This window comes from Coprinopsis cinerea (genome assembly GCF_000182895.1).
Source record: "Coprinopsis cinerea okayama7#130 chromosome 7 map unlocalized cont3.7, whole genome shotgun sequence".
In the NCBI taxonomy this organism is placed as follows: Eukaryota; Fungi; Basidiomycota; class Agaricomycetes; order Agaricales; family Psathyrellaceae; genus Coprinopsis; species Coprinopsis cinerea.
In genome coordinates, this window is record NW_003307538.1 from 2,804,603 (window position 1) to 2,823,693 (window position 19,091).

Below are 19,091 nucleotides of genomic sequence, written 5' to 3' on the forward strand. Positions count from 1 at the left end.
GGTCACTGGACGGCTTCCCGTGGCTGCATTCGCGCCGAGCTGACAATAGCTGATCCACCTCCAGGTAGGTCCCTATGATTATCGAACTCTTCCAGAGCTGTTGCGCCCCCGTAACGGAGAAAATGAGTTTCGAAGTTGCGCCAGTATCAATGAGCGTAAAATCAAGTAGTATGCTTCAAGGCTTCTGTAATGAAGATTCTGGAGATGTCAATCCAATGCCCTTCTCTGTCTTCCCATCGCCAACTCCTCCAGTAGCGTCAACAACCGACACGTCCGCGACCTTGATATCAACAGCGCTATCTCCAAAAACAGCTCCCAGCTCCTCCAACGTCTTTCCCGCCGTCTCAGGGTAAAACATCCACACAACGGCGAGACCATTGAGAGCAGAAGCCATGAGCAGGAAGTAGTAACCGCCGTGGATTTTGGCGAACAGAGGTGGCGTGGCGAAGGCGATTACAAAGTTGAAGATCCAGTTGGAGCTGGTGGACAGCGCCATGCCCTTCGCTCGAGCTCGAACGGGGAAGATTTCTGCAGCTAGTAACCAGGGTATTGGACCCCACCTGCAGACTCGTCAGCACCGCATTGGGTAAAGGAGAAGGAAAGGGGTTGACGAACGTGGCTCCGTATGTGAAAAGGTAGAAGCAGACGGCTGCCAGATGGTCATCAGCCTGGAGACTGTCCCAATGAGGGTCGGTCTTGCTCACCTGCGAAGAAACCTCGTGCGATGGGGAGCCTCTCTGGACCCACTGGCAAGGCATCGGCTCCAAACTGCAGTCCCCCGACCGTCGCCAGAGCTGCGGCGAGTCCAACACTCCCAACCAACAAGAGCGGTCTCCGACCAATGGTATCGACTGTGATCATAGTCGGCAGGGTTCCCGCGCAGTAGATCAACGCGCAAGCTCCCGAGTACAGCAGCGACCTCTGCACCGAGAATCCAGCCCTCAAAAGGTTCTCGGGGAGGAAATACAAGATTCCATTGATTCCGTTGGACTGGGCGAATAGTTGGCACGTTATCCCGACGATCGCTCTGGACTTGTACTGCGTGAAGAGTTCCCGCCACGAAGCTTGCCCCAGCGCCTGTTCGAAGTTGATCGCCGTCTCCATCTCCACGAAGGATTTGACGATGGCGGGGTCGGAGGTGTCGCCTGTGCCGTGGAGATCAGCTAGAACCTGGAGCCCTTCCTCTCGGTAGCCGTGTTGGACGAGCCATCGCGGAGTCTCCGGTAGCCAAAATGTCCAGAGGAAGAGGATACCAGAGAGGGCTGCCTGGATGATGTACGGCCCCCTCCACGAGATCTCGGATGGTATCTTGAAGAAAAACCCGTATCCCACCCACGCCGACAAGGCGTATCCAGTGTTCAGGAAGAAGTACTCGATGCAGACGAAGAACCCCCGGCCATGACCCGGTGCGATCTCGCACTGGAGAATAGGGACAGTCATGGACAGCATCCCGACCCCGATACCTTGGATACACCGACCGACGAGCAGAGCAGCGAGGTTAGGCATGAAGATTTGGATTAGGGCGGCAACGAAGTAGATCACAGCCCCTATCCTGACAGACATGCGACGACCGAGGATGTCGCAGACGTAGGACGAGGCGAAGGAAGCGACAAGGGCGGTTAGGTTGATACATGCGACTACGATGGCTAGGTGTGGACCAGTCAGTGGCCGTATCTCAGACGCGCGATGGGAACTCGAACCTACCTTGGAGGAATGGGCTGACACCGATGTTGCCGTTCTCGATGTCTTGTAGGGTCAGGGACGGGCCGTACATGCGATGGATGAAGGAAGGTTGGACTTGGGCGGCCGCAATAACACCTTGGCTGTAGCCGAACATGGCGTCGCCCAGGGATGCCAGGGCTGAGGAAGCGTAGAGAAGTGGGCGGCCGACCATCCATCGCGGGTACCTGTTCCTGAACGTTCGTGCTTTCAAGGCGATAACCATTATGGGCTGCGTTTGTGGGGAATCATGGAAGCTGGGGAAGGAAGAGGAAACCGTCCTGGTCTCGATGAAATTTAAATCTCTTCAACGAAGGCGGGTTGAGATACCGACTGGCTCAGCCCGAAACACGACAGTCAGCACCCCCGGTGCTTGATCCAGAGAGGATGGCTGGCTGGCTTCAGATGCGACATTCCGGGGCAAACACAGTCATCAAGATTGGACGTCTCTAATCTGGTGTACAACAATGTTGTTCGAAAGGTCGTGCTCGAAACGTTGTGAAAGTATATCGTACTAGCGAAAGGTTAGCGCGGTATACAAGAGCTGAGAATAGGCAACGCACCAAGTCTAAGCGGCCACTGCAATATCCATGTCCACTGTGGGCGTCACCGAAGACGCAGCTGACGGTAGCGGTCGTTTGTTCTCCCTGCCCAATCCTGCAGCCATTTCCGACTCCTCAATCGTATACGCAGGCTCCTTCAGTTGTTTTAATCTTCGTTTGTGGACTTTGCTTCTCCAATGTGACTGCAGAGCGTTGTCTGTCTCAAAATACCTGTAGATTTGAATGTCAGCTTCGACCGAACGAAAAACAGAATAACCAACTCACTTTGCGCATTCCACGCAATAGTGCTGGGCCAAACCCGGCTTTTCATAGTCTAGCGGCTGCGCCTCAAGGGCTGCCCTGTTCTATATCTGCTCAATACCTCCATAACTCCAGGAAAAGAGTGAGCATACCTTGGGATCCAGGTCAATAAGCTGGATTTGATCCAAATCTTTCGTTCTCGCCTGGAGAGCCAGAGTCTTTCAGTTCTGATGACGGTTGTAGATTCAAGCAACGCCATACCCTTGTCCTCGACGCCCTTTTCACGTCCCTGCGTGCATGATGAGCTCTGGAACGACGGAGACGACCCATGCTACAGACTGTGGGGAGAAGAAATTCAGGGCACTCGGCGGCACTCATCGGTGTACTTGTCCTTGTTTGGCAATGGCCCCTGATTGCCGAGTCGGCAACCTGCTTTTCTGGGACTCTCAGGATTCACGCTGGAAGACCGACCGTTCTAGAATACCAGAGCGTTCCTCAAACCAACCTGGGGGGAGACTGAAATCAGAAAGCGGCTGGGAGAATTTAGAAGCTGGTATATTGGAAGTTGATATGCAACATCGACTATACTCGGCGTGGAACGTGCTCTGTACACGGACAGTCTTCTGGGTGGACTGCCGTAGCAGCTTCACTGACCAATGTGCCCGTACATCACTTGTCTTCGCACTGGAGCTATGCCCAAGAAGAGTCCGATCAGGATGGCCTTCCGAGGGCGTTCAAGCTAGACGTTTTCGCTCTGGTGGTGGAGAATGAGAAACACTGCGGCGAGGCTCAGCGCCAGCATCGCTCAACTGGCCATTCGGGACCTCCTTGGGGTCGTTGAGCGGTTGTTTTTTTGAATCTGTCGGAGGAGAAATACGGTATTTCTCCTTGGGGACCGCTTTCGCTTTGGAGGTCGCTACGACACGGTACTGGACGAGCGTCTAAATAGACGTCCTGGAACCGAACTGGGCTTTACTCGAGTCAACCTCTCGCCGCATCTGCGACTAGGCTACGATGGAGTAAGTTGCCCTGGGTACTACAAAGCCACCTGGGCACTGAATAATCACATAAAGCCTCATGGCCTCGTACGAGCAATACATTCCAAGGCGGCAAGAAACATCTAATCGGTATCCATCGGCTCCAGGTAGTACGATTGAAATGGACAAAGATAACGTATGAGCGGTAGCTCCCCCCAATGGTTACCCTCTGTACTAGAGCCAGCGGCCATTGCTTTCCCCCTACAGTCGGATCCCTGCGAGCGTTACTTACGAGGGTTGGCGCTCGGACATACGGTGCGAAGTCCCCGCAAATTTCGTCACCTCCGTGTATTTGTGCGTCCCAACACGCATTCCAAAATAATCCATTCCCTGGAATACCAGGACGCTCTGAGCTGGGACACTCGAGCTCCGTTGACATCTACCCTGGGTCGCTTCACGTTCATTCAGTCTGAACTCCACCGCTCTGAAACGCTGTTGAAGTATCCCCTCACCTTTCGAGACGAAGGGCTGGGCACACCGCAAGTGACGTTCTACTGAGGTAATCCATGACCGCCTCAATCCGATGTCAGCCTCTGGGCGGAGGCTAACTAGTGGTTGATACCAATCTCATGTCATTGCATTGGCGTTGACAAGCATTCAATTCAAGGGAGTTACCACTGTGCTGGAAGAAACCGCGAAGGCCGCCGATCTCCGCTCCCGGTATCTCGGATTCTAGCCCTTTTGGGTTTCTAAACGCGAGTTAAAAGTATAAAAGGTGGGCAGTTTTTCTATTTTTATCGTCATCGTCTCGACCCTCTCTGACTCCTCGTAGAAGCCCCTCATCGTTAAAGCGCGCACAGCAATGGTCAAGCTCATCGTCGCAGTCCTCGCCTTCTTCGCTCTCGCCATGGCTGCACCCGTGAATGAGTCCACGGATGCCACCTCTGCCGTTCAATATCGATGTGAGTGATATCATGAACCCGAGAGGAGCACCCTGAAGCTAACCTTGACTTTTCCAGGCGCAAATGAGCAGGTTTGTTCAGCTTAAACCCCAGAGTGACAGTGGTAGATACTGACCAAATTCCCAACCCTCCCCGACTCGGACGAACAGGGCGACCAATGTGAGCCAGAGTCCCACCAATTTACATTCCATTCCCATGTCTAACGTTTCTGCTGCAGGCCCCGAGGGTTGGACGTGCTGTGGGCCTATCCTACCCGATGTAGGGGGAACGTAAGTCCGTAACGACAACGCCGAAACCTCATGCTCACAGTCCATCGGCCTTGTTAGCTGCCGAAAACTGAACCCAGGCCAATTCTGCATTTTCTGAAGTGCAACCCCGTTCTGATATGGAATCTGTACATGTACTACCGCGTTTAATACAGAAGGTTCTATGCTTCCTACCCTAGAAATTTACATAGGAGTGCCGAAAACGTGAGAACTGAACTCAGGTACGTATACCGGTCCCCAACGTGCGAGAAATAGGGTGCACGACCAAAATCCACGAGAAAGCAAACGTGCTAGGTGTGTATGTACATTATACGAATAGAAGTTCGTCCCCTTCATTTGACTTCGTTTTGACAACCCCGAAAGGTCGATCAGATTCTGAGAACCGCAAGATCCGAAAGCTAGCAGGCCGTATTCAACGGGAGGCATCTACATACCAAACCAAGGTTTAGGTGTGGTCAATTTGCCTTTAATCCGGGTCTCGTCGGTGGCAACGACTTACATCATATAATCAGGGAGCCATCCGCAACAATGTAGACCTTTCTTGCCTGTGGAAGCGAGGATGAAGTCAAATTCTCCCCGTTCTCAGAGCTCCAATACTACTCACATTGCTAGAGGAGGACGATGCGGACGGATGAGCAAGAACTCATCTTAACACCGAGAGAAAAAGGAAAACTCACAGAGGTGGATTTACCTATACAACAAGGTCGATGAGCGCGAGCGACGATTAAGAAAGAGGCTACATACAGGGCGCGTTCTCTCCGAGACCATTGTTAGGGTATGGGATCGCCAGAGCGGTCAAGGAACAAGTCAAGACGACGATGAGAGAAATGATTTTCATGGTTTCACTGAAGCACCCAGTTAACGCGAAAAAATGAACCACACAGGATCAGGTACTCAGGACCGGTAAAGCAACCAGAGTTCTTTTATAGCCCATTTATGCTACCCATCGACAGGCGTGAAAACGAGACGTGGCTGACTGACTCTGTCCCGACGTACCCGTGAACTCGAGGTTCGACATCAGTTTACCACGCCGGGTACGGATCGAGCCCTTTTCCGAGATCCGCGCTCTGTACACATACATGCTGGGAAACGAAACGAAGTGACCTGATACATGCGTCGAGATGCCTCTAGAGCCCAGGGTAACCTCTGAACTTGATTTAAGCTCTGAAATGTCATCCTCGGAGGCTGACCTCGAAGACAATTGTCAGTGCTCAAAACAATGGAGTATATTGCGATCAATGTTATTTAAAGTCCTTCAATCCGCCAGTACTTAGAGTGATAAAGTTGGATAAGGCCACAAAAGGGATGATCACTGCTTTGGTTGCATAGTAGCTGGCGTCGGTCACGGATGACCGTTGGCGATTTAGACGGTGCAATATTGGCCCGGCTGGAGCAAGACGCAACTGGACGAACGTGGTCAACTCTTATGGTTCCTAAAGATCTAACACATGAAGGTCAATCGACTTACGTTCCGCCAAGTTCGATGTCGGCCGGACCACAGCAAGTCCATCCTTTAGGGCCTGGAAGTTCGATTCGAAGTCAGATTCGAACAGAAGACGGTGCATGTCAAAAACTTACAATCCTATGAGGTCAAAGGTCAACCGGTCAGGAATGGTTTAATCAACGTCATGGACGATGGATACGACGCTGAAGCGTACTTACAGTGGCTTTGGGGCCTGTCGAAAAACGTTGAAGGTTAGCTCTGACGTGCTACTTGCACTCGTGAAAGGTTGAACGTCACTTACATCGAATGGGAGCATCATCTCCGGCGGTGGGCATGGCAAGGGCACCAGCAGCGCAGACGAGGAGGAACCAGGCGAATTTCATCATTGTAGAGTGCAAGTTCGGGTTGAAGGAATAGACGAGATTGAAAAGGTGTTTTGGGTTATGAGGCTCGACTCAAATGCGTCTCTATTTATGGATTTTCATGAGCTGATATCCATCGTCATTACGACCCTTAATGCAGAGAATTGGAGTGAGAGAATGCTCAAAAGAATGCGCCTTTATTCTATGATTCATATCACTGTTCAGGGCTTCGACTGGCAGTAACAGTCGTCCACAGTGGTGCAAAGGCATCCCGGCAGGCAAAGAACACTTTTCCGAAAATCGGATTTGCCAAGACGCGAAGAGGCCTGGCAGGAAGGGAAGAACTCGCCGTATTTCACGAAGGACAATCTTCGGCTGAGTGCTCTGCTCTTGAACGCCTTTCGCTCCCTCGATAAAGAGCATGAGCACGAACAGTCCGATGCTGCCTTTACCACCGTCTGCCCCTCAGAGCGCATTGATAACCGTCTCGTCGCCAAACGACAACCGAGATCGGAAATTAAGGCTAACCAAACGCAGGGAAAATCTGGGGCATACGCCTCCCGACATTTCGCATGAGGCTTTAGTGGCCGGGATACCTCAAGCACGGCAAGGTATACTTCTTTGTGCGCAGCTCTGACAGCGTGGTTTGAGGAATACTTGTAATTGAATTCGATTTTTGACAATTCCCATCGGCGTGACCAGAGGCTGACTGGAATGTGTTCGATTTTTCCGGCATGTCCCTTATTTTCGAGGGTTGGCAGGTGCCGTTGTCTGAACCCTTCCACCTACTGTGCTACCATGGCCCGAACTTCCTTTCTCACTGTGTCGCTCGGCATCGTCGCAGCAACCTGGCTCACGCTAGTTCGTGGACTAGGTGAGCAGACCGGGGTCATAGATCTAAGCGTCCCTAACCGTCCGTTGAAGCCATCGCCAATACGGATCCCAGCGATACTGCTCCTCCTCTGCCTACCCCTACCATTTGGAACTGTACGTCAGATTCCTCTCCACGCACAGTAGTATATCTGAGACCACGACTCACCTCCGTCCAGGTTTCTATGACTCGGTAAGCTACTAGAGAGACCGTCGTTACTGAAGCGATTCTTATCGCAGCTTAATTCGGGCCTTAGGACTGTACGTATTTCTTGGCTTTACCCACGTAGTCTGGGGAAATAACGAAAGACTTCGTCTAGGTCCTTCAGGACACCAATGCTGCATGGCCGTGAACGGGACGGTGTACGTGCTCATCCTTTGCTTTCCAATCCCTGGTACCCATCTCTAACTCCACCATCCGTCCATTGTCCATTGGCAACTGGGTAATGCAGCTGCGCTCGAATCCCACCGGGCCCCGTATGCTAAGGCGCTCGAGACGGCCTCCAGGGCCCACACACCACTCCCCAAGCCTCTAGGAACCCGAACCTTTTTAGTCGTTTTACGGTTTTTAAGCACTTCGAGTCTAAGAAGTCCGCGGAGTGAGCTTCTACCGCGTCATAGTTTACTTGGCGTTTGAGGTCTTCGGAAAATATGTAGATCCTGCAGGGGTGGACGAAGATCTTTACCTATTCTATGTGCACTCAGCGATCGTTGAGATGAGGTGTAGTGGGAAGGTAGCTGGGTGTACCTCGGAAAGCGTTGGAGTCCTTCAGATATTCTGGAAAGTTCCTGGCTTAGAGGTTGGGTGAGTATATAAGTGGGATGGTTTGAGGACGTTGAATGAGCAGATCTCGTTGGATCTAGCAAACCCCTTGCAGACGAGAAAGATCATGGTTCTCCTCCGATCTTTGGCTCTTTCCGTCGCTTTTATTGCGTCAGTGGCGTTGGCTGTACCTCTTGAGCCTGAAGAGCCCATCTACTCTGACATTCGATGTAAGGTTTTTCGTAACTTTGGGGTTGGTTCAGCCGCTGACGTTTGGATGTGATATACTACTGGATTAATAGGCCATTTGCGACCTGGAGTACGTTCCCTTTAACAGTTTGTTAGTGTATCTTTACTGACGAATTCTCTTTCAGGACTGTAATTCTGTTCCGTGTCGATGATAGTGGACGTATGACTGACCTTCTCTTAGGCCCTGAAAACTATACGTGCTGTGGACCAGTGCTCGTACCTGAAGGCGGAAGGTTCGTCTAATCTTCTATCCTATTCCCAGAACCGAGTTCAAACACCTGTTCCCCAGATGTGTCTACCTTCCCGCAGGATGGGCATGCGCACTCTCCAGCGACGGAACGGCGACCGAAGTCGTCAAGCAATGATCGTCATACCGAAGCCGAACTCACCTTTCGCGATGACGCATTATGTACTTACTACTTATATTTTAGCCTATTCGTCCATCAGACCAATGCTACTTTCTTCTTTGTTTTGGAGTGCCAATCCAATCCTAAGGCCTGTTTGGCAGAAGACCTAAGATGTACGAAACAAGGGTATACGCGACGTCATCTCAGACTCATACCCTAGAGCTACGCGCGCAACGAGAACTCCAATTGGAGTTGGGATTACTATATTAAGGCTAGGATGATCGTTTAATTGGATGTCGAGGCTCTACATACTAATAAGTAAATACAAAGTGTGCTTCGTTACTTCGTAGCCATGTGGTTTGGACCCTGGTGGGCCATGTGGTTGAACTTCGCGGGTGGTGAAGGTGCATTGGAGTGATGGCGCCGGTTCCAAAAGGATGATGTGCATATGATGGCCCCCCTGGACCCTGGCGATCGATGTTCGATGTCGTGACGACTTGCTAGTTTAGCATTCAGTCCCCCGAGGCATTTGGAAGCAGCTATTGTATGACGGTTCGATGAGAGTAAGAATTGAGATGATGGTTCTGAATATGGGCGAGAGCGCTCGTATGGAGTACGTACCCGAATCCGTATCTCGTCCTGCAGCAGCTGTATTCACTTGCGCCTAGACAGGGTTGGTATACCGTTTAATGAACCGTCTCTACTTATGAAATCGAATGTGGGACGTACAGTACTGAGAGATGAAGCGAGAACATCCACGCCGTTAGATTCTGTGTGATGACGACGATTGCGAACCTTAAACGACTCACTGTTCCAGAACCACAAGCTACACCAGCAGAAATTACAACGTGTAAGCCTTTATCCAGAGTAGTCTATGAGGAGGATAGGAGGAGGTATGTACTCACGAATAACATCCTCATGGGTTGGAGAGGCCAGCGTGACCTGTGCTACGAAAGCAGCAGATAGCAAAGCGGCAACCAGTAGCTTGTTGAGCATTTTTACGAACTTGGAGTCGAGGGAGAGGTAGTAAGTAGCCTGAGTGCGTGGTAGTAGTGCGTATACGTCTGTACGGTACTGTTAACTCGAGTACGAGTACGTGGCAACACCTCACCCCGTGTCTATTATAGGGTATTTATACCTACTCAAGGGTACTGGTACCTATAGCTACTCCAGTCCACTTGTCAAACCTTGATGGCTCGACTCGATGCCTACCTGAATTGGATTTACATTTGGGGAGGGACGAGGTGTATAATTGGATCCACTTAACCTACGTCAGTCGATCTGGAGTATTGCATTAGTAACCAATGTGGTATGTATGAATGACTACCAGGGTGTCTGTTCGTGTCTCCAATGATATATGATAGGCCCGGGGCTTTCCCGACGGTGCTCAGGTACTACTCGCACACATACGTGCCAGGCATTCGCAGAGAACTAGACCTGCGTAGGGTACCAGACGGGTCTCCAAGTGGGTCTCCCTTACCTACCATGGCCCGCATACTCAGGAACTGAGATGGTGACTCGGAGTAGGAGCAGAAGGGCGATCTTCGTCCGGCCGTGTGATACATGACGAAAACAATACAAGTCATTCGACTTTTGAGGGTGGATGGGACTGTGAGGTTAGACCTGGTATCCTCTGGATGAACGATATTCCGTTGGGGACTTGGAGTAGTAAGAGTACATCATATGGAGGAGGAGAAGGAACTTCGTTTACACTGTAGGTCCGATCCGAGTTTTCAATGCGAGGAGGACGGATGGGGTGGAGCTTTAGGGCTCGTCGAATTTCGAAAGAAGGCCTGGGAACGGGGCATGTGCCATTGGTACGTGAGCCTTCGCACTTTTGAGCGCTCCTTCGAGACAATCAATTATCACAGGGTGCCGAGCCCGAGACGAGGCGAGTGTTCGAAACCTAGTTCCGTACTACATACTACATACTACATACTACATACTACATACTACATACTACATACTACATACTACATACTACATACTACATACTACATACTACATACTACATACTACACACGTATACTACACAATCACACCGGTGATGGACTTGAACTCCAGCTAAAAATAGTACTAGTATCATAGTACTAGATGATCTCGATGATCTTGAAGAGGGTCTTCTTATCACGGGCCTAGCGTCAACTTGATTTTTGACCTGGCTCACCGAGAGTGAACTCGAGTTTGGTCTATTCTATGCCCGGGTCTGAGACCGGGTAAAGACCCGCCCACCGGTCCATCATGATCTTTCTCGGGAATTCGTGAATACATAGATTCTATGCACCATTTTGCCATTCAATACCGGTGAGTGGGATGCGGCTGAACCTTACCCGCTACTACTCGAAGTAGTACTACCGAACGGCTTGTGCTTTCCGGAGATCCGTCCAGTCAAAGGTGTGAAACAAAGTGTTGCGAGTGAATCTTCAGGGATAGCGGTCCTTAATCTCTCCCCTTCAAGAATCTACGCAAATCCGTGGGCACTGGCCGTATTCAAACGGACGGTTGGGCCTATGTCAAACCCCATGGCACATATCCGACAATGCAATTTGAGGAGAGGTGCGAATACTACGGAGTGAAGTACCGTGTTCGCTTTACTTGTACTCAAAGACTTCTTGTTCTAAGACTAATCGCTAATCCATCCATGACCTCGCAATCTGTTCGAACTTCGTCGTGCACTAAAGCATAAGAACTAAATCACAAGAAAGAAAATTAAAATCAAAAACAAGCGGCGTACTGTAAGTACATAATTCGATGAATTGTATTCGCGGAAGAGGCGGTCGTCGGTCTCACTAATCTGAATCATGATTTGCTTGTCTGACTTCTCTTTAGCTGCAGGTACGACTCTTATATGATTCCGAGTATGATTCGTAGTCTGCGTCTGCATGTATGATACTCCGATTATTCTGCGTCTGCATGTATGATTACTATCCGATTATGAGTTACAGAAGCCTCAAGAGAGGCGAAGAAGCAAGGCAAAGAAGAAACCACCCAAAAATAAATAAATAAATAAAAACGTCCTGATAGCGCATTAGCAACAACTCGTCTCGATCGAGTGACCTCGGGGTTATGAGCCCCGCGCTCTACCACCTGAGCTATGTTGCTGTTCCAGGTATTGTTTTCAAGTAAGTGGTGATTGGTAAAGAATGGAGCGGGGAGGATGAGATGGGAGATGATGGGTAGATAAGATGGGTAGATAAGATGTGATGTGATGATAAATGTGATAAGATAAGATAAGATAAGTACAAAGGAGGGCGCGAATCGGGGGATGCAACAACGCCATTCAGGATACGGTCTTGCATACGATCTGCTCCTACAGTTCTCGACGTAGAAAGCATCCAACTCGGGTGTCTATAAGAGCAGTTCCCCCGCCTCCTGCCACCTCCATCGCTATTCCTATTCCAACACACAACCAAACCAACCAACCGTCACCCGGCCTCAGGCTACCGGCGCCTCGCCCGACCCCTCCCAGGTTTAGGTTTACAAGGTGTAGCAGGTTCCTCCCCGTCCATATCCATATCATCCAAGCCCATATCCAGATCCATAGTTACATCCCCGGGACTCGAAGTCGGTGGACCGCTGATGTTAAATTCCGCTTTTGAAGGCGTAAGCAAGAGGATGTCAGGTGAACTTTCGATTTGCCAGTTGTCATCGTCGTCGTTTTCGTCGAGTACGTCATTGCTAGGTGTATTAGTGAGAGTATTGTTGAACGAACGTGCACTCGAGAGGCGGAGGTTCGTCACTCCGAACAGGGGTCTGGAGGTCGATTGGGATCTCGATGCCGCTAGCGAAGTCGTCGTAGTCGTCGTTGTGGCCGTGGATCCGGAGGCTGCAGCAACGGTAGTCGTAGTCGTTGACGTCAAGCCAGAGGCGGAGGAAGAAGAAGAAATAACAGTCGAGAACGTCGTCGAAAGGTTCCTCGCCAGACCCTGCGTATGCGAAACAGAGAACGACTTGGAGCGTACGGTGACAGGCGTCTCCTCGACAAGCGTGACACCCATATCCTTTCCTTTGCCTTTCTTCGTATCCCCAGCACCTCCCCCGCCTCCACCAGCCGCGTCTTTGTCTTTCTGCGATTGCGACTGCGAACCGACACCTCCAGGGGCAGGAGGTGGCTTAACCTTAGGCTTAAACGCTCGCGACATACTAATTTCCCTAATCACAGCGCGGCGTTTGGGTCCTCCAGTCGTACCCACGCCCACACTCGCCGCTCGTTCCTGGCTTTCTTGTGCGAGCGAAACGGAGAGAGAACGCGATCGTGCGCGGGCGAGTTCGCGTGCGCTGGCTTGACGCGACATGGAGGGTGCGCGGGACATCGACGGTGCACGGGAGGAGGCGCGTGTTTGGGATTGGGATTCGACGTCGGGAGAGGAAGCACGTGCTGTGGACGTGTCGGAATCTGTATCTGAGAATGGGGAGTAGGGGAAGACTTTGGAGCGGAGCATGGCGCAGATTTCGGGGAGGGTCGACTTGAATCTGCTCAACACCATCAACTACAATTCCAAGTTGTAACATAGAAGACGGGTAGGACGCACTCGGGTTCAACAACATCCTCACAAAACACCTGCATCCAGTCTCGCTCGTTATCCGCATTGGACTCGCCGCCTTTCACGTCGTCCAGTTTGGCGAGGAGCTGCCATGTGGAGAGTTTATCCGCAAAAGCTTCGAGGTGGTCTTCGAGCTGTGGTTCTTCCGATTCTGAGCGCTTGCGTTTGCTTTTGCGGCGGGGTTTTGGTTGGGGGCCTGGGAGCGAGAGTTTCAAACAATATAAAAGGATTTGGATTTGGACTCTGCGGTTTCTTGGTTAGATTGGGGGGAATGTGGGGAGGAAAAGGTAACGTACTCACGCCGCTCCATCCTGTTCAACCAGTTCGCCCGCCACTTGGCGTCCATCCACAACTCGTCTTCCGTCTCTGTTTCACCACCGCCCATTTCGTGCGTGACGGCGTACCACATCATCGTTTCCTCCATCTCGCCTGCTCCGCCTCCGTTATCTAGGATCTGTGGGAGTTCGGTGTGGTATTTCTTGGTTACGAGAGCCGACGTGGAGAGGAGGGTGTCGAGGAGAGAGTGGAGGGGGTGTACTTGAGATGTTGAAGGTGCTTGGACGCGTCGGAGTGAGGGGATGAGGAGCGCCAGTTGCATTATTGACTATCCACCAATCCATCCACGAATCAGTCTAATGTATAGTATATACTCATGGAAGGGAACAAGAACGCACCTGAGGCAACCATAAGAAATTGAGGTACGTCCGATACACGAATTGTTCTGCCGATTCTTGGTCCAGTTCGAATGGGTACTCGGTTGAGATAGATTTCTCTTGTGCTGTGGACCAGTTTACTCTCGTTTCTGTGTCTAGAGTGTAGGTTAGGGGTGATATTGAGCCCATTTTCGCATTGAGATTGTGGAAGGGAAGGAGGAGATGGTCGTGGTTCAGGTCGATGAGGGTAGCACTAGATGCCAAGAGAATGACGCGGTTGTCACAGGCACGTGCGCGTCACGCTTGGGGTCATTGGGGACTGCATCGCCACCGTCCTCCTTCACCAAATTGCCAGGCCTCGACCTTAGCCATTTGCCTCGCGGAGTGTAGTCTCTCTCGCTGGTCCTGACATCCGACCCCGTCGCAAGGAAGAGGTGTTTCGAACGACAGCAACACCTCGTGCTCGACTAGGCTCGACTCTACGTCCCTATTGAGTGCGAGCCTCCATCAAACCCCCGGTCCTCTAGAGTCGACGTCGACGGCCATATCCAAAAAGTCCCTGATGAGTAACTGCCTCGTTACCCTAGGTTGCCGTAGTCTGACGGGGGCTTGGGGCGTGTTCGCCGTCTCGAGGAAGGATCGTGCTTTGACTGTGGGCACATCGGACTCGAGAAGGCTTGAACATACACTGCGGTGAAATGTGCGCGGAGTTCTGTGAGTGGGTGCACGCATTAGATTGCTGCTCGTGACCGAGTATTTTGTATCTCAGCCGTGTACGCACAGTGCTTGTCGTGTTGGACGGTGTTGCCACACAGAGAGACAGACACTTCACACAAATACCCCAAACCCCAAGTTCTCCATCCTACTGCATCGTCGAGTCTTAGCCCTCCTGCCTCCAGGCAAGACAATTGAGAGATAAGCAAGCTTCTTGACGGTAGTATAGCCTCAAATTGCAGACCCTTTGCGGTATGCAGAACAGTAGAGCCTGTCAGGACGGACCTTAAACCCGGACTGACCGGCTAGAGTTCCTGGTACGTATGTTCATTCAAATTTCCTAATTAAACAAAGCCTAACGCTAATGCTTGCTTTGTTCAGATCACTTCGAGGCTTGGAAGTTGGATGCGGATGTCCAATCCGAACTTTCAAAACTCATCTTGCCTCGTGCAGTCGCTAATTCGCCTCTCCTCAGCTCGCCTCTGAATGGTCTGCGGTCAACCTTGCTCAAAGACTGACAGGGATGTACCAAGGCGCCTAGGTAAGTAAGTACCACCGAGTCCCGACTCCGAGCCACCGCCAGGACTACTCGGGAGTCGGGGGCGCCGCCTACCAATTGCACGCAGTGTTTGGGACTGGCGAGATCTAGAACACCTCGCGCCCAATCTCTAGGGTAGCGGTGTACTCGAGTACAGGGTCTCGCTAGCACTATTCGCGAAGGGTTCGAGGAACCATCTGGATTCAGACGAGGCTGTTTTCTACCCTCTTCCACCCTTCTTGCCACGCACAGCTGAAGCCTGAGCCTGAGTCCTCGTCTGGAACGGATCTCGAGTCCCGACTCGACAGCGGCGATAGAGGCAGCATTCTCATGCCTCAGGACGCAGTACTCAGCGACGGACACTGATAGGGTCACCGGTAGTCGGTCCATAAAGCCTACCTTGAGCGCTATCACTCCGACGCGGTGGTCTCAAATTCAGATCCCTGACTCTAGGCGCCCAAGGGAGGCTGTAACGAGATCAGAGAGTCCCACAGAGGCGCTCGCCTGTCTCTCCGCGTAGGGCAATCGGGTCACTCTTTATCCCGGCGTACATGATGCATCCAAACCGGATAAGTAAGTATCCTCCCGCAGGTGCAAGTCGTTGTCCTCCCGGTCGTACGACTCGCTAGGGCTGTACTTCCGCACCGCTCAATCTCGCCTCCCGCCCCCATCTACGACTCGGACGGGTGGGTACCATCCCGTGCACAGCAGCGATTCGGTACTATACTCCCGCATACATACCCAAACGGGTACCGGGGTACATACCTCTCTGGCGGCGCCAAACTCGAGGCAACTCGAAGCAACCTCGGAGAAGAGGATCCCCGAATTGCTGTGAATCTGGGTGAACTCCGACCCCCGCTTGAAAACTGGTTAAGGAGATCCAATTCAAGGCTGGCTAACGAGGCGCCCTTGGTGGGTGTTAAAAGCTCCAACCTGTGCGTATTAAACCAATCACAAAATATTTGAAAGCAGTGTGAAAGTGCACCTAGTGCCCAGAAAACGAACCAGTAGCAACTGACGGTACGTGCGTCGCTACTATGTACGGTATTACTCTTAGACCGCCCGCTTACTAGCGCCGCCACAATCCCTGATAGGTAGAATTCAATGATTCAAGCGCACAGGTACCAGGTATTCTATTTGCCTGCTCGGGGGAGCCGAGGAGGGGACGATCTTAGTCTATATGCGTATATGCTTGGGGGTGTATATAGTGTGGTCTTGGGGTATATTGGGGTATATATAGTAAGTCTTGGAGGTCGGGAATACCTATTTTCACCTTTACTGGATATCGGCGGTGATGTCGATGACAAGGACTGTGCCCACATCTAACGCGATGCCTATGTCTACACCAGCTAACGCAGCGTCTACATCCAAACCAACGTCTACATCCAAACCAACACCCATGCCTACGGCTACACCGCCGATGCCTATACCAATGAAAACAACAAACCTCCCGACCGACGTCCTCGCTGAAATCCTCTCCTTCCTCGAGGACGACATCCCCACTCTCGCGCGATGCTCTGCCTCGTCTTCGGTTTTAACTCCGTTTTGTCGGCGGTTGCTGTTTCGCAGAGTCGACTTTAGTTCCAGCTCTAGCTCTAGCTCTTCTTCACATTCGAAATCGTCATTGTCAACCACGGCTGTGACTTCCTCCCATGGTTGGCCCGGGCATTCTGCCAACGGCCCGAACCAGAGGTTCGAACAGTACCTCTCCCTCGTCCAGCCAAATCCCTCAATACCCCGGTATGCTAGACACCTCAGACTATGTCTGGGAAGTTCGAGTAATCGAAGGACAGCAGCGCGGTCAAGGCTCGTAGCGGATCCGACATCGTTGGCGAACCACCCCTCCCTCCCCCACCTCCTCACTCTCTTCTCCAATTTGACTTCTTTGGAGATTTCTGGTTCTCCCATCTCCTTCCCTTCATCTTCCCCCTTATCCGCTATGGGAAGCTCGACTGGAGGGCACAGCGCCAGAAGTAGTAGAGCAGATTTCAGCCGTTTCTCGAAGGAGTTGAACGAATCACTCACGAAGCTCTTACACTCTCCTTCCTTGGTCTCGGTCCATCTCTCCAAGGTGGATAACGTGCCGTTCTGGGGTAGATTGGGGTTGTTGGGAGCGAGGAGGGTGAAGGAGTGGAAGTTGGATCGGGTGGAGCTCGAGTTTAAGCAAGAGGAAGATCAAATGGTGATGATTAGGGGGGAGAGTGAAGTCGAATTGCGAGAGGGAGCCGCCTTGGAGACGCAGGAGGAGGAACGATCGCCGGCGGTCTCACTTCGCGTTCTGGAAGTACGCGCTCCACCGCATTCGAGCACTTGGAAAACTATTGCCCAGGCTTGCGAATTGGGTCTACTTGACTTAAGCAACTTGAAGAGTTTTGGGTGTTTGTTTGGTTTGGCGGATCGTGGTACCAGTGGGAAGTGTGGGGACACGGTGTCAGGCCCGACGAAGATTATAGAATGTGCGGCGGAGGGGTTGGAGAGGCTGACGGTTTGGCATGATTGTGAGTGTCGTTGGTTTTCTCGATTGTGTTGGTGGTATCCCATGATGCTCATTGTCTTCAATTTTCCTCCTTATTCGTATATGACTTTGTGTTCGAATTGTACAACGTGTCGACCTTCCCCTGTGATAACCGCATCCCTCGTTCCACCTTGCTCCCGCCTTCTCACCCGCCCCCACTCTACCAACCAACTCTCCGGCCCCACTCTCCAACCCGCTGTAATTAACTATCCCCACCTTCATCCTCCAACCCGATCTATATCCGACTCGGCAGCCGTGTCTCCACCTCGAACCCTCGATATCGGAGCCCTACCCCGTCTTCGGGAGTTGGAGATTAGGTTGTCTCCTACTTCGCTCAGTTCGATGTCGGGATCGTCGCGGTTGGCAGGTGGAATTGGTAGTGGATTCAGCGGGATAGGTGTAGGCGCAGGTGGGCTCGGTGTGGGTGGTCTCGCTGGGTTCCTCGCATCTCGGACTCCAGCACAAGCTCATTCTACTCGAGATCCAAGCGCCCAAACACCACTCAAGGATTTAATCACTTTCCTCTCAAAGGCCTCCCCTTCGAACGTCATCGAGAAGTTACATCTCGTTATTGACGCGTCGAATTCGATTTCTATCGCTATCGAGGATCTTGTATCGGAGGAGTGGGGGTGGGAGGAGGTGGATGGGTGCTTGGCGTCTGCAAAGGTGTCATCAGATGCAGAAGACTCGTCAAGCTGGGAGATGGGGAGTGGCTGGGGAGAGCTGCGATACCTCTCGATTCAAGTCGTTTCTTCGATATCGAGGTCGTCGGCGCCGAGGGGTTTGTTTAATGAAGTGTTGAAGAGCAGGTTTTCTCGACTGATAGCGGGGAGAAGGGTGCAAGTTGAGGTCGAGGTTGGAGGTTTGGCGGTCGAGTGATGGTGTGATGCAGCTTGGATTCGATAGATTCTGGGATTCGACGTTTAGACTTCTTTTAGAGTGGATATGTTTTAGAGTGGATACGTTTTAGCGTGGATATGTAAAGCGACCTCATGGCCCAGTTAGTCCCTTCCGTGCCTTCTTCGACGCTCTTTACTGCGTCAAAACTACTAGTTCAAAAGTTCCTTGAGAATAAGCGCCCTTCGACTCGCCATCAGTCGCTCATTGAAGAATGCGAGGTCGAGGTAATCAAAGCGCCGCACCGGACGCAGTCGCCAGGAGGATTCCTTCGTACTTTTCATCCTCGCTAATGAAAATGATCCTCGCCTTATCCATCAAAGTTCGAATTCATGAAACTGACACGTCTTCTTGGAGAGTCGCGTTGTTTGAGCATATGTACGCGTCGAAGCGCTCGCTGTTGCCACGTGCGCTATTTCCGTTTTGGGCGACATCCACGTCGATGACATGATTGACGTTGGTCGTTCC

General features: G+C 51.7%; 9 protein-coding genes and 1 non-coding gene across 10 annotated transcripts; 3 read left to right on the forward strand and 7 right to left on the reverse strand.

Moving 5' to 3' along the window:
• Nucleotides 1-175: 175 nt before the first annotated feature.
• Nucleotides 176-1,945, reverse strand: CC1G_08389 (sugar transporter 1; the record flags this gene model as incomplete). Its single annotated transcript, XM_001831820.2, has 4 exons — nucleotides 176-560; nucleotides 616-704; nucleotides 748-1,646; nucleotides 1,705-1,945. The coding sequence occupies 4 exons, from the start codon at nucleotides 1,943-1,945 to the stop codon at nucleotides 176-178; spliced, it is 1,614 nt and encodes a 537-aa protein (XP_001831872.2).
• Nucleotides 1,946-2,287: 342 nt separating this feature from the next.
• Nucleotides 2,288-2,781, reverse strand: CC1G_08390 (hypothetical protein; the record flags this gene model as incomplete). The annotated part of the gene is made up of 3 exons (XM_001831821.2): nucleotides 2,288-2,492; nucleotides 2,547-2,621; nucleotides 2,675-2,781. 3 exons carry the CDS (start codon nucleotides 2,779-2,781, stop codon nucleotides 2,288-2,290), a joined length of 387 nt encoding a protein of 128 aa, XP_001831873.2.
• Nucleotides 2,782-4,361: 1,580 nt separating this feature from the next.
• CC1G_08391 (hypothetical protein) lies at nucleotides 4,362-4,827 on the forward strand (the record flags this gene model as incomplete). Its single annotated transcript, XM_001831822.1, has 5 exons — nucleotides 4,362-4,461; nucleotides 4,519-4,532; nucleotides 4,611-4,620; nucleotides 4,679-4,730; nucleotides 4,788-4,827. The coding sequence occupies 5 exons, from the start codon at nucleotides 4,362-4,364 to the stop codon at nucleotides 4,825-4,827; spliced, it is 216 nt and encodes a 71-aa protein (XP_001831874.1).
• A 400-nt stretch (nucleotides 4,828-5,227) lies between these two features.
• Nucleotides 5,228-5,565, reverse strand: CC1G_14917 (hypothetical protein; the record flags this gene model as incomplete). The annotated part of the gene is made up of 3 exons (XM_002910893.1): nucleotides 5,228-5,272; nucleotides 5,405-5,418; nucleotides 5,472-5,565. The coding sequence occupies 3 exons, from the start codon at nucleotides 5,563-5,565 to the stop codon at nucleotides 5,228-5,230; spliced, it is 153 nt and encodes a 50-aa protein (XP_002910939.1).
• Nucleotides 5,566-5,935: 370 nt separating this feature from the next.
• On the reverse strand, nucleotides 5,936-6,586 carry CC1G_08392 (hypothetical protein). The gene is made up of 5 exons (XM_001831823.2): nucleotides 6,473-6,586; nucleotides 6,390-6,403; nucleotides 6,306-6,309; nucleotides 6,196-6,247; nucleotides 5,936-6,130 (listed from the first exon to the last, which is right to left on the reverse strand). Exons 1-5 carry the CDS (start codon nucleotides 6,555-6,557, stop codon nucleotides 6,091-6,093), a joined length of 195 nt encoding a protein of 64 aa, XP_001831875.1. The 5' UTR covers nucleotides 6,558-6,586; the 3' UTR covers nucleotides 5,936-6,090.
• Nucleotides 6,587-7,331: 745 nt separating this feature from the next.
• CC1G_08393 (hypothetical protein) lies at nucleotides 7,332-8,780 on the forward strand (the record flags this gene model as incomplete). Its single annotated transcript, XM_001831824.2, has 6 exons — nucleotides 7,332-7,407; nucleotides 7,458-7,520; nucleotides 7,583-7,596; nucleotides 8,469-8,485; nucleotides 8,541-8,648; nucleotides 8,705-8,780. The coding sequence occupies 6 exons, from the start codon at nucleotides 7,332-7,334 to the stop codon at nucleotides 8,778-8,780; spliced, it is 354 nt and encodes a 117-aa protein (XP_001831876.2).
• Nucleotides 8,781-9,023: 243 nt separating this feature from the next.
• CC1G_08394 (hypothetical protein) lies at nucleotides 9,024-10,249 on the reverse strand (the record flags this gene model as incomplete). Its single annotated transcript, XM_001831825.2, has 6 exons — nucleotides 9,024-9,034; nucleotides 9,075-9,262; nucleotides 9,384-9,426; nucleotides 9,668-9,826; nucleotides 9,975-10,029; nucleotides 10,247-10,249. 6 exons carry the CDS (start codon nucleotides 10,247-10,249, stop codon nucleotides 9,024-9,026), a joined length of 459 nt encoding a protein of 152 aa, XP_001831877.2.
• Nucleotides 10,250-11,791: 1,542 nt separating this feature from the next.
• CC1G_20157 lies at nucleotides 11,792-11,864 on the reverse strand. Its single transcript has one exon. It is a non-coding gene; the product is annotated as a tRNA-Met (tRNA).
• Nucleotides 11,865-12,202: 338 nt separating this feature from the next.
• On the reverse strand, nucleotides 12,203-14,188 carry CC1G_08395 (hypothetical protein; the record flags this gene model as incomplete). Its single annotated transcript, XM_001831826.2, has 4 exons — nucleotides 13,981-14,188; nucleotides 13,603-13,910; nucleotides 13,295-13,549; nucleotides 12,203-13,235 (listed from the first exon to the last, which is right to left on the reverse strand). The coding sequence occupies exons 1-4, from the start codon at nucleotides 14,146-14,148 to the stop codon at nucleotides 12,203-12,205; spliced, it is 1,764 nt and encodes a 587-aa protein (XP_001831878.2). The 5' UTR covers nucleotides 14,149-14,188.
• A 2,353-nt stretch (nucleotides 14,189-16,541) lies between these two features.
• CC1G_08396 (hypothetical protein) lies at nucleotides 16,542-18,605 on the forward strand (the record flags this gene model as incomplete). The annotated part of the gene is made up of 1 exon (XM_001831827.1): nucleotides 16,542-18,605. One exon carries the CDS (start codon nucleotides 16,542-16,544, stop codon nucleotides 18,603-18,605), a length of 2,064 nt encoding a protein of 687 aa, XP_001831879.1.
• Between the last annotated feature and the right edge of the window lie 486 nt (nucleotides 18,606-19,091).